The 12,608-nt window shown below is 31.8% G+C and overlaps 1 protein-coding gene across 2 annotated transcripts in view; it reads right to left on the reverse strand.

The window, feature by feature from the left end:
- LOC113399144 (apoptosis-stimulating of p53 protein 1) overlaps positions 1–12,608 on the reverse strand; it is a 240,190-nt gene that overhangs the window by 122,957 nt on the left and 104,625 nt on the right. For both annotated transcript variants that reach the window (XM_026638209.2, XM_026638210.2), the window contains one exon: positions 9,665–9,723. In XM_026638209.2, the coding sequence (XP_026493994.2) occupies positions 9,665–9,723 (59 nt within the window). The remainder of the gene's footprint in view (positions 1–9,664; positions 9,724–12,608) is intronic.

The following is a 12,608-nucleotide window of genomic DNA, read 5'->3' on the forward strand; positions in this document are numbered from 1 at the left end:
TGAGCGAACGGTAGTTTTTTTTGTAATTTCATAAATATTTTCATAACATTCGCGTATAATATAATGTACTGAAAATATATCTTTCCCATTGTCAACAGATGTTTGTTTTAAACCTGCAAATCCTTTTGTATATCTCTCGTTACATGTAACACGTAAAACGCAAACAATTGATGTTTGCAAAACTTTGTAGTGACAAGAAATATCAGTCGATTGAACCAATATTTTCTGTTATCGTGTGTCCTATTTCGCTATTAGCTTTTTATTGTAAATTTTTCTAACTTCATTAATAAAGAGACACTATGTACCTACACATAAATATTTTATGTAATAAAACCTTATCATAAGTATATAATAGATTGCCCCAATGAATTATTCCGTAAATAAGTTTTTTTTATGAGGTTATAAATAAAAATCTGAGAGTTAGTTGGATAAAAAAATTTTACTATATTCGATTGTATAGTCAACAGAGTCAAAAAAAATTTGCAAAATTTCAACTCAATCGTTTGAGTGAAACGGGTTTAAAATTCGGTTGCAAGAATAGACCTGCACATACAAACAGCTAGCAGCAGTTGAATAAAAGTTTGTAAAATTGTTCATGTCTTTTTTTTTTAAATCGTTCATTTCATCAAACATACAGAGGAAACAGAGAAAAATTCTTTGTTTGGGAGACAGATAAAATAACGAAGTCAAAACACGAATTAAACTTGTTTTCTATGACACAAAAGAAAAATTAATATATTACACCTTTTTACATGTTCATGTTCATAGAAAATACACAATGTCCACTCATTTGGTACAAACATGATACATTCAAATTTTGGAAGCTGTGAAAAATCGCGCTCATTTATAAACATACATTTTACACGTTTTTATAAATTAGACATGATTTAATTTTCAGTGTCGTTTACTTGATTAAATAGTATATGTATATGTTTAAAGGCAATTACTTTTATTTATGCATATAATATTATGGGAATTATTCTAAGAATAGTCTTGATTTATATGCGAATCTACCTTGGAGCTTTGGCACAAAATATATTCCTAATTTCAATTGAAGGCCAAATTTTGTGTTATTAACTAAAATATTATTATACATCGAGACTTTAACGATTATATCATACAGTGAAACTCCTAAGACAACAATTACGTTACTAAGATATTAATTATGGGGTCGAGACGCCTCGTATTTCATAAAGGATGATTATTAGACGAGTAAAGATATTATTATGTCTGATGAAAGCTCCTATACAGACGTATCATATTTAAAATAGGCTCTCCTGGCTGTTCTCAAGGTGAAGTGATAATAAATAAATAACAGCGTTATAAGGGGTATAACGCATACGAACGTGACTTTTAAAGGTAGTTTGCGGGACGTAGAAGAGTTTTATTGAATTAAATAAAAATAAAATGTATTTGAAGACTTATCTGAGACAAGCGTTTAGTGACGATTTTAAGATAGTTAGAAGTACTAAATATATTCTTTTTTCAAAAAATTTTCACCCTAAACTATTATTGTAAAAATATTACCATGTTATTATTTTTATTTCTTTAACTATTTAATAAAAACTTAATATTTATAAAACAGTTTTAAACATCTGTTTTGTACTATTTTTCCCATCTATTTCATATTCAAATTGTCATCAACACGGATTAATCTATACTATTATTATAAATCCGAAAGTAACTCTGTCTGTTACTCTTTCACGGCGGAAACACTGAACCGAATTTGATAAAATTTGGTATCCTTGGAAGGAGTCCTTGCATCGGCTTCAAGCTTGCTTCATACCAAATTGTATGCCTAAAACCTGACAACCGATACCTAAAACACGAACGAAACCGCAGGCGACAACTAGTATTATATTGTATCAAAATATTTAGGCAGAGCAAAATGCGAATTCTTAATATTACCCAATTGGAATGTCTCGGCATCACTTTTGAGACTTAAACTCAAAAAGAAATTAGGTAATGGTCTAAATACCTGCCTCGCGTGCTGAATTTAATTAGTAATCGCACAATTTAAATACCAACGCATCAACTTCCAGACGGTAGCAAACAGGAATTAGGCTGACTGGTAAACATTTAAATATCATCTGCACACGCAACGGCGCTTCTCGCCGATATCGATTTTCGCACGCTACTTTTGCGCCAATTACAATTTCCATCGCGCAAATCATCCGACGTTTTTACAACAAAGTTGCTTGCAATTTTTTCTCCATATGTCTTATTGCCTGTTTAATTCAGATTATTATTTGTTTTTGAGTCAACTCATCGGTAAAACCAAAGAAGTTACTAAGAACGAATAATAACAAAGGGAAATATTTTATTTTTCAGCAAAATTCTAACAAAGAAAGATTGCCGCAATTTAGCGTAAACTCAATACAAAAATAGACCAATTGGTCGCTAACGACGCCATACACCGCTGCGGATCAAGTGAATCAATAAACCCCTAGGAATCTCGATCATCAATCAAAAGCGAGTGGGCCCTTTAAGCTCATAAAAACTCATGCCACAATGTCGTGTACATATTTATGAAGCTTCCGAGTGATCTGCTATTGATGGGCCGCCCATTCATCAGTTGAAACTGTCGACACAGGAACTCAGCCGTTATATTGTAGATTTAGTAAATTATACAGTGATATTAGGGTTCAGTTTTGCCTTATTATAATTAAAGATTATTAAACTATATCTATGCGTAACGTGTCTGAGGAATGATTCACTTAGCTGTTAAGTCCTGAATTAGTTTTTAACAGCTCAAGTATGTTTTATAATAAAGACGTAAAACAAAATCATTTAATATTAGAGCTATGTAGCCAAAACATTTAGTAATGTATAAGTTTTAAAAATTATTTATAAAATCCCAAGGTCTAAAGATATGATCCAATGATTTTTATGAATTGAAATAAATAGTATTCAAGCGAGCTAAGTCACGGCTATCGACGCTTACAACTGTATATAATCCCACAGCGAACAGTAATCCCAAGTAAATCTTCCAAAAATATGTTTAAACTAAAAAGATACCTATTTTTATAACGTAAAGATTAAAAATATAGTATTCCGATTCCGGCGATTGGTAAAAATTTCTGCTCATACAAAGTCATACGTTATTTAATAGTCAGTAAAGCTTACAATATTTTATAAGTTCAAGGAAATCATAAAATAAATCACAATTGTGTATTTTTAGCTGTATTTATACATATCAACCCCTACTTTTTCCCTTTAGGCGTAAAATATCAAGAAACGCTCAAATACGTATCAACAAATTTTTAATCGGTAGCCCAAAAATAAAATTAAATGCTTCTAATTTCAAAATGACGGACTTCCAGGCTTACCTGTATTCGAAATGTCAAACTCTATTTCTCTCCTTAGGCGTAAAATACCCAGAATCGTTTAAATACGTATCTACTCATTTTAAATCAGTAGCCCAAAAATAAAGTTTCATGTTTCTAACTTAAAAAATTACGGACTTCCATACAAACGTTCAACCTATATTTCAACCGTTTAGGGGTAGAATTTCCAAAATTCCCTCCTTAGTGGGTGTCATGATATGTTAGCTTATAAATGTACAACCAAAAAGGTAAGTTTTAGATTGTAGTTCTAAAAATTCTAAAAATGACAATACTTTTAACAACTTACAACCTTTCATCCCCCTTTTCAACCCTTTACAGCACTTTTTCCAAATAAAAAGTCGTATGTCCTTTCTCAGGCTCTAGACTATTTGTGTACCAAATTTCATTTAAATCGGTTCAGTGGTTTTGGCGTGAAAGCAACACAGACAGACAGACAGAGTTACTTTCGCATTTATAATATTAATATGGATATTTAAATATTATCTTATATATATCAGGCCAATATAAGACTATTGAACAAGAGAAGCCAAATTAAGCCTTTAGTATGCGTTTTTGTGTACAAGGCAGGTGCGGTATGTGCGTACAATGTACGAAACGGACAGTGTATGAAAAATACTTCCGGCAAATCAGTATATTTTATAAGTTTACACAAATGATCAATGGATGTTAACGTAATAAAAGAAATAAAATAAACCTTACAGTATATTATTAAAAACATATATTTCAAATAGCATTAAACGAAAGGAAATTTATTTATTAAACATCGCACACTACCAACCTGTCATTAATAAACGATTTGTAATGGCAATATAATAACACAATTCTTTGGTTTCGTTATTTAAATGTCACATGATCGAATGTAATTATTCAAACGCCACTCTTTTAGTTGAAATATTAATATTTGAAATGGCTAAAATCAATCCCTAACAATGATAATTAAAAGAAAAACTTTTGAGATCTATTTATGGATTATCTAAATAACCGTTTCAAAACTTGTCTCGCATCGTATATAACATCTGATACATTAAGAATAAATATAAATGTTTACATACTAATAAGTAATATAAATAACTTAATACATAGAGGAAATAAATAGAACTTGTTATTTTAGGCTATCATAGCGGGATGTAGTTCTAACTGTGACATGCCATATAACCAGCTAGGCCTGTAAAAAGTAGGTCTAATGCCCTCAGGTATCAGTCAACATCTCTGTGTTTAGCTCGTGTGACACTATCGGGGTCGCGACGACCGTTATGATGTTTACACGAAGCCTTATGTTCGTTTTGCTCGATCCGCAAACGAGTTTACTTTTTGAGTGTGGGTCAATATGACTTTTCCAAATGACACGAGATTATGTCGATCAATTAAAAATAATATTCATTCACTATTAAGATAAATATGCGACATATTAATTTGTAAGTATTATATTAAATATCATTTATTTTAACTGATATTATGCACTCGTATTCATGGACTCATTAGCGATGATTCGATTTTGGTAAGAGTGGCCCAATTGCATTTTTAATATTAAGTAACGATATATGTCCTAATCCTCAAGAACAACAAACAATCATACCGATAAATATAAAACGTTACGGCAAAAAATTAATTATATTTTGGAAATAGAATAACTAGTGTGGACGTACCTACCCGATCAATACTATCTATTCAACCAATATAATCTATATTTATGTAAGCTACATTATATACATATTTCATAACGACACAATAAGTTCTTATATTAGCAACTGAATCAATTTCTTAATTACTAATTTATGACGTAGTGACTTAATTACGTAGACATTATGTTCGCTATTACAGTGTTCCGTAGATGACAGTTTTTATTAAATAAGCTTGTAAAACGGAAGTTATATAGAATAAAATATTACCTCTGTTAATTTAAGCAACAGCGGGTCACACGAATACACGAAGTCAGGACTTTGTACGGGTAAAAATCATATAATTTTACCACAAAGGCGATAGCTCTCCCCTTAGAATAAACTTACGTTAAAAAATAGACCTATGCTCCAAATTGCAGCTGTTCTGTCTGTGCGTTGATAGTCAAGGCAAACAATTTAATAATTGTAGATTGTTTTAGGTAAATTCGTTTCGTATTTAACTGCATTCTATGAATAATTAACATTTATGTTTTGCGTCAATCGTATTTACTATGTAAAATAGGCGTAGAACACTAGTAACGGCAAAATATGATATTGAACTGTGTTCAATTAGAGAAGAGAATAATGACTGCCATATTACTATTCTGTTCGTTAGTGGATACATTGTTACGAGCGAAGTAATTTTATAATGTTTTAGTCATGTATTGGTATTGAAAGATTATTTTAAAGGAAATTGTATATAACCAATATCAATAAAAAAGATACACGAAACAACGAACATTAATGTACTTAAAAAAACTGGCCAAGTGCGAGTCGAATTCGCATGCGAAGGGTTGCGTACCATTATCTGTAAAAACGGCAAAATAAAACATCTTTTGTATGGGAGCCTTCTTAAATATTTATTTTATTCTGTATTAATTAATTATTTGTTATTAAAACTGTAACATACATTATCTGTAAAAAAAATAATTGTTGAACTGGTGGACGGAAAGCGGAGTAATAGGATCCCGTTTAACCTTTGGGTACGGAACCCTAAAAAGTTGAACTACAAATTACTATTGTAGATTTAGTTTGATTTATTGGCGTCAAAAGAATTTCTTAGCCTATACGGACTAATAATACAACGTGAATAAAATACAATTTCAAAAACATTGAAGAGGTTTTTTTATTACCTAACTAAAAAACCTACTACGCCAATATACATAAAACTTATTTTCGACGACGCACTGCAATTGGAAAATGGTTTATTCCGACGGTTTTGTCTGGCTTGCTTATATATAGATGTAAGCAAGCAAGATACAATACAACACAATTTAATATTAATAAAAATATTTATTTAACGATTGATTTATATGAAAATATATGAATAAATTCTTACAAAAAAAAAAAAGCAAACCTAATGAAAGACAATTTATATCCAAGCCGCATTTACTTGGAAGATATCCAAAATATTTTTTATAGAATACTTTGATTAAATTTAGTATCTTTGTTTTGGTGTTAACAAGACGGAAATGAGTCTTATCGTTTTAGTGTCAAACGATATTTCGCTCTTTGTTCAGAGAACCTTCAATTTAAACCTAATCGTCCTATTTCAAACGCCAAAGAGAATTTAAGTACCTAGTAAGACATTTCTTGTTTATTACCTTAACAAATTTGATTTAAGAATGACAAAAATTAAACCACAGGCTTAAAGTAAATTAGATTGGTGTTTTGGGTAAATGGATTGAAAACGATCTGGATGCAATATGGTCTGTCTAATTCTCCTTTTCATTTAACGCTCATCATCTCAAATTAATGAATGAATTCGCCAAATATTGCACCTACATTAGTAAAAACAGTATAGCGATTCTGTTAGAAGAAACTCGGGACTCTAATATGCGACATTGACTAAAATAATTATGAGGATACACGTATCAAAATGGCGTATCACCTTAAGCCGGTTGTCATAATTTCTCGTGTGATATACGAGGAAATTTTTTACAGAATATCATACGGCATAGCAGCCTGTAAATTTCCCACTGTTGGGCTAAGGCCTCATCTCCCTTTGAGGAGAAGGTTTGGAGCATATTCCACCACACTGCTCCAATGCGGGTTAGTGGAATACACATGTGCCAGAATTTCGTTGAAAATAGGCACATGCAGGTTTCCTCACGATGTTTTCCTTCACCGCCGAGCACGAGATGAATTATAAACACAAATTAAGCACATGAAAATTCAGTGGTGCCGGTGGTGTGGCCTAGGATTGAACCCGAAATCATCGGTTAAGATGCAGGCGTTCTAACCACTGGGCCATCTCGGCTCTCAGCACGGCATATATCAAATAGATAATATGCAATGACGCATCGTATGAGATCGATTTGGATCGACATTTTGATCTCGAAATGCATCTCGCATATTCGCCACTCTTAAAAATACCCATTTTTAATTTATATACATATATGTAAATGCTTTAATAACAACTAGGATTTTAAAACGTGGAAAATCGACAACTTCTGTTTCAATGTTTATAATATAAATGTATTTTACACGCATTTAGTCACATTGAATTCAATTCCGTTGATTTTATATCTTAATTTTGATACACTTTATATTTCCCCAGTTGGTAAATACCTTACGAATGCATAAGGTCGATAGAGTGTGCATACATTTTCAATGAAGCTGCAATTTGCTCAGTAAACTCGACAAGTATTGCGCTTCTGATTTGAACAAATACAGAACTATTAAAGCCAATCCAATTAAATACTTTTAAAATCTAGCGATTGTGCTTCATGACGTAACTTAGGTATTTATTATGCAAAGATTGTTAAGGGTAAAATTAAAGCAACCACCAAGTTCCAAATATAGATTAAATCGCAAAAAGAAGTATTATATGCTTAATTTTTTTTAAGTAAGTTGTTTTAAGGTTTTTTTTTTCGATGCGCTTCACGCATGCACAATACAGTAACACATTTGCCTGTTTAAATAAAAGAAAATCGTAAAACTGTCATACTGGTTGTTAGAATTAATTACTTAATTCATGATATAGAGATTAGAGTCAAGCGATTCAAATACATCCACCAATTCAACTCAACCATCAACAATATCAATTTAACTCCAATACGTTCAAACGGATTTAGGTCGATCATTTATCATCGACAGGTCATCACATGGCCTCACTGCTGATCGCGATATGATGTACTAAAAGTATTTTAAAATACAATATCGAATTTACTTACTTAATTTTTAAAATTGTTCATGACACAAAATGTTTTAAGCCCCTTTAATATCGAGGATTTTTTATAAACTCCAAAAATACTATATTTTAAAAGTTAAAAGTAAGTACCAGTATCCACTGCTGGACTGTGCTAAGACCTTTTTTTATTAGTGTTTCATTTTCATTAGTGTTTCAAAATTATAATTCCGATAACAACATGTATTTCATTATATCCAGATAATTACTGAAATCTATTTCTAGCTAACAATATTGACTTGCCTATGGTATTCAATTTACTTCAAAATTTATGCTTCTGTTTGTTTGCACATTGTGTTTGTTATCAATCATCATTTAACTTGAATACAAAGGACGGGACATTGGCGGATATTTATCATCGAGAAGTCATATCAGAGAAGCTCGTAGTGCAACTAGTAATTTAACAAGCCATTAAAACAATTATATCATGACAACAATGAATTGTCAACCTGTCAAGTTTTGGAACGAAAATAAAACATGATCACTACCGTTCTTTACAAATTACTTTTTTTTAAATGGGCAGTCTAGTCCAAAATTTTACAGATTAGCTTAAGAATCCGGAATCTTACGAAGATAAATAGCAAGCCGTTAAATAAAACAACGCATACATACCAATTAAAGTTACGCAAACAAAACCATTGGCAATTTAACTTGTAATCCTCAAATATCGATTGTAATGGTGGCGAAATTAAACCATGCAAGTGGATCCATCCGATGTGGATTAATAAACTAGAAACACATAACGCAAGCTTGTGGAGATTTCATCTTTAAAAATGAATCTTGAACTAATTGCCATTTTCCATAATGTCTAAGAAATGTCTCGGAATTACGTTACGGTTTTAGAAGTCAAAAATATTCGCAAATGTTAGGCGAAAAATACATCAAAGATATAAAGATGTAAGCCAATCGAGTCCCTTGTGTATTACGATTTGCCCACGAAGCGGCTGATTTCTGATACCTTTGCGATTTTTATCCGAATATCAATATGAATCAGCGTGCAACGTCATTGAAGGCATTATAATATCGTTTGTAAGTCTGACGCGTTATCATAAATCTTTCTTGTCAAAATTGACGTGTTTAACGGACTGTTTCGGTTGAGTTAAATTGTCTTTCTTGAATTATTTCAGTTTTTAATGTAATTTTACTGTCTATGGCGACGTATAAATATGTGATAAAATTTATATCTATGTAAAAAAGCAATGTTGAGAACAGAACAGACCTGAACTGAGCGACTGTAAACGAACAGTTTAAACAAAACGAGTCTTAAAAGATGTGATTTTGTAATATAAATATAAATCAACTTAGTAAAAGTGTCATCCGTTTTAACACACAAAGACAAATAAGTATCGCAACAAATAATTATTTTAATTGAATTAATTTCTTAACATTTTTTTAAATAACATTTGCATAAAAAATGTAACCATTTCATTTAATAGATGAAAGCAAAACGTAATTAATGGAAAACTTACCAATTCCTCGGGAGATCCCGGTTCCTTCATACCATTGCTCTTATCCGTGCTCCCCGTCTCTGTAAAAAAATATATTTATATATGTAATTTAATTTTACAAATAAAATCAAAATATATACTTCATTCAAGTTTCTATAATGGTATTTTACTATCAGTATTTCCCAAATATAAAACTACCATTTAGATATATCTACATACATATATTCAAAACTTTTAAACATATTATATACATATTTATAGTATAGGTATACATATTTTTCTATCAAATAAAAGATCTTCTCTATGAATTTACATTACATTACATTAGCAGCCTGTAAATTTCCCACAGCTGGGCAGGCCTCCTCTCTCTTTGACGAGAAGGTTTTGGAGCATATTCCACCACGCTGATCCAATGCGGGTTGGTGGAATACAAGTGGCAAAATTTTGTTGAAATTAGACACATGCAGGTTTCCTCACGATGTTTTCCTTCACCGTTGAGCACGAGATGAATTATAAATACAAATTAAGCACATGAAAATTCAGTGGTGCCTGCCTGGGTTTGAACCCTAAATCATCGGTTAAGATGCACGCGTTCTAACCACTGGGCCATCTCGACTCTACTGAGCCATCTCGGCTCTACTGGGTCATCTCGGCTCTATCAATATGTCCGTAATATAAGCTTTAAAATAACTATGTGACAAAAAACGAGTAACTACAATTTTTTTTTTTTTCATCTCTCAATTTACGGTAGCGATAGTCAAGTCTGTTCTATCAATAGGTGTCATGAATATACGTCAATACCAACTGATTGCTTTGATGCAATCAACGCGGTTCAGCGACGATGAAACGAAGCGAATTAATGAATTTACTTGCAAGGGTCGTGAAAGTTTGAGAACAATTAAATTTACACTTTAAAGCGAAAAATAATTATTGAAAGGTGAATTTATAACAAATGAATATTAATAAGGATAGTTTAAAGATGTTTATAATTCATCTCGTGCTCGGCGGTGAAGGAAAACATCGTGAGGAAACCTGCATGTGTCTAATTTCAACGAAATTCTGCCACATGTGTATTCCACCAACCCGCATTCCAATGCGGGTTGGTGGAATATGCTCCATACCTTCTCCTCAACGGGAGAGGAGGCCTCAGCCCAGCAGTGGGAAATTTACAGGCTGATTATGTTTATGTTTATGTAAAGATGTTTTGCATCAATTCTGCTTGGTGGTAGAGCATTGTATAAGGCCGTCTCACGTCTGGGTACTACCACCCACGCATTATTTTTATATATGAATATACCGCCAATCAGCTCCACTTATAGCAGTTTACCAGCTTGGAGGTGAGAGAGCCATTACAATTACTGACATAAGCAATATAACATCTCAATCCTCATCTTTCTTGACAGGCACATTGATTAAGGAATGGCATTTTTTTAAAGCGCCAATCACTATGGGCAGTATTTTAAATTTAAGAGAGTGAATTACTTATTTTTTGCTGCTATTTTAGTAAAAAAAAACTTAAAATTTCAGGAAGGTATATCCACATAAAGATATATTTCTAAATCAGTTCATAAATGTCGGAGTCCTAAAGTAAAACAAATTAATAACATAATTTTCATCATTTTGAAGTTGATTATAATATGGATAACTCATATTAAAATAAACAACCAATTAGTTCAATCATGAGTTATAGGTGTTTAATTTTCCCTATATTCAAAAGTAAATATTGATAATAATTACCATGAATATTGATAAATGACATAAAACATGGGCATTATCGCGATAGACTATCAAAAATCACTAAAATTAATATTTAATAACAACGGAAGTACAAAACGCGTCCAATTAACAGCTGTTAATTAAAACTCTAGATAAAGAGCTAATTATAAACCAAAATAGACGAGTCGCGGTGCCAAACCGGTAACAATTATAATAAAATATATACAAGCCAAATTAGCTCCTATCACGCTTAGGTAAATATTAAAATTATGTGTACGAATTAATTATGCATTACGCTCACTTTATCGACCTACAAAATTTAATCTCGTGAATTTTGATGAAACGAATTGCGTCACAGGATGTAGTTATACAATAGCTACGAGGACACTAATGCTCAAAATCTCAGTAATATCATAAATGCGAAAGTTTGCATGTTAAGTCTTTTATTCAATCATGCTCGAACGACTGAACGGACTTTAGTCGAATAAGGTAATATGATGTCAATTATGACATGGAATAGAGGACACATATTTAATAAGAATTTCATGTCTAGTAAAAAAATATTATCGTTATATTTTGTTCCTGCAAAGTTTTAGTTAAAGATAGTTATTATATGAACTCTTAGATATGCTTAAATTATGTTACCACATAATCCTTGTTTGTCATAAAAATGATAAAACGTTATTCATAGATTCAACAAGGATACTTTTCTTACCCTTCGTCAGTTATTTTAGCAGACAGATATATGTCTTCACGGACCAAATATCGTTTGTTTAAAATAAACTTTCAGTGTAGATTTGCAATTTTTGAAACAAACAGTTGTTTTTATTTTTCAGTGAAAAAATAAATGTTAAAACGAAACAATTACTGACGACATTTTGCGTCTAAATTAATTAAATTAGGCAGTGTTGAAGATAACCTGAAACATGAACTGTTTACTCTAATGACAAGTATTAAAAAGCCTATGTTAACAAGAAGAACCTTTGGAAAAGGCGTGAGAAACTCCAGCAAAAAGGCTAAGATCTTGCGGTGAACCGAAAGCAAAAGCCGGCAGATGTTTTAGAACTAAAAAGCATTAAGCCAACTTGAGCATAAACGATCCTTTATGTTTCTCACGTTGCACGATCTTAGACTTGGATTTGCCGCTTCACAGCTTTGAGTCACCGCAAAGGTGAGCCCTGTTACGTGCATTCACGCAAATTGTATCGCTTTAACGGACCGTCAATACTGCACACAAAACTACACTTTA

Source organism: Vanessa tameamea, chromosome 15 (assembly GCF_037043105.1).
Source record: "Vanessa tameamea isolate UH-Manoa-2023 chromosome 15, ilVanTame1 primary haplotype, whole genome shotgun sequence".
Taxonomy (NCBI): Eukaryota; Metazoa; Arthropoda; class Insecta; order Lepidoptera; family Nymphalidae; genus Vanessa; species Vanessa tameamea.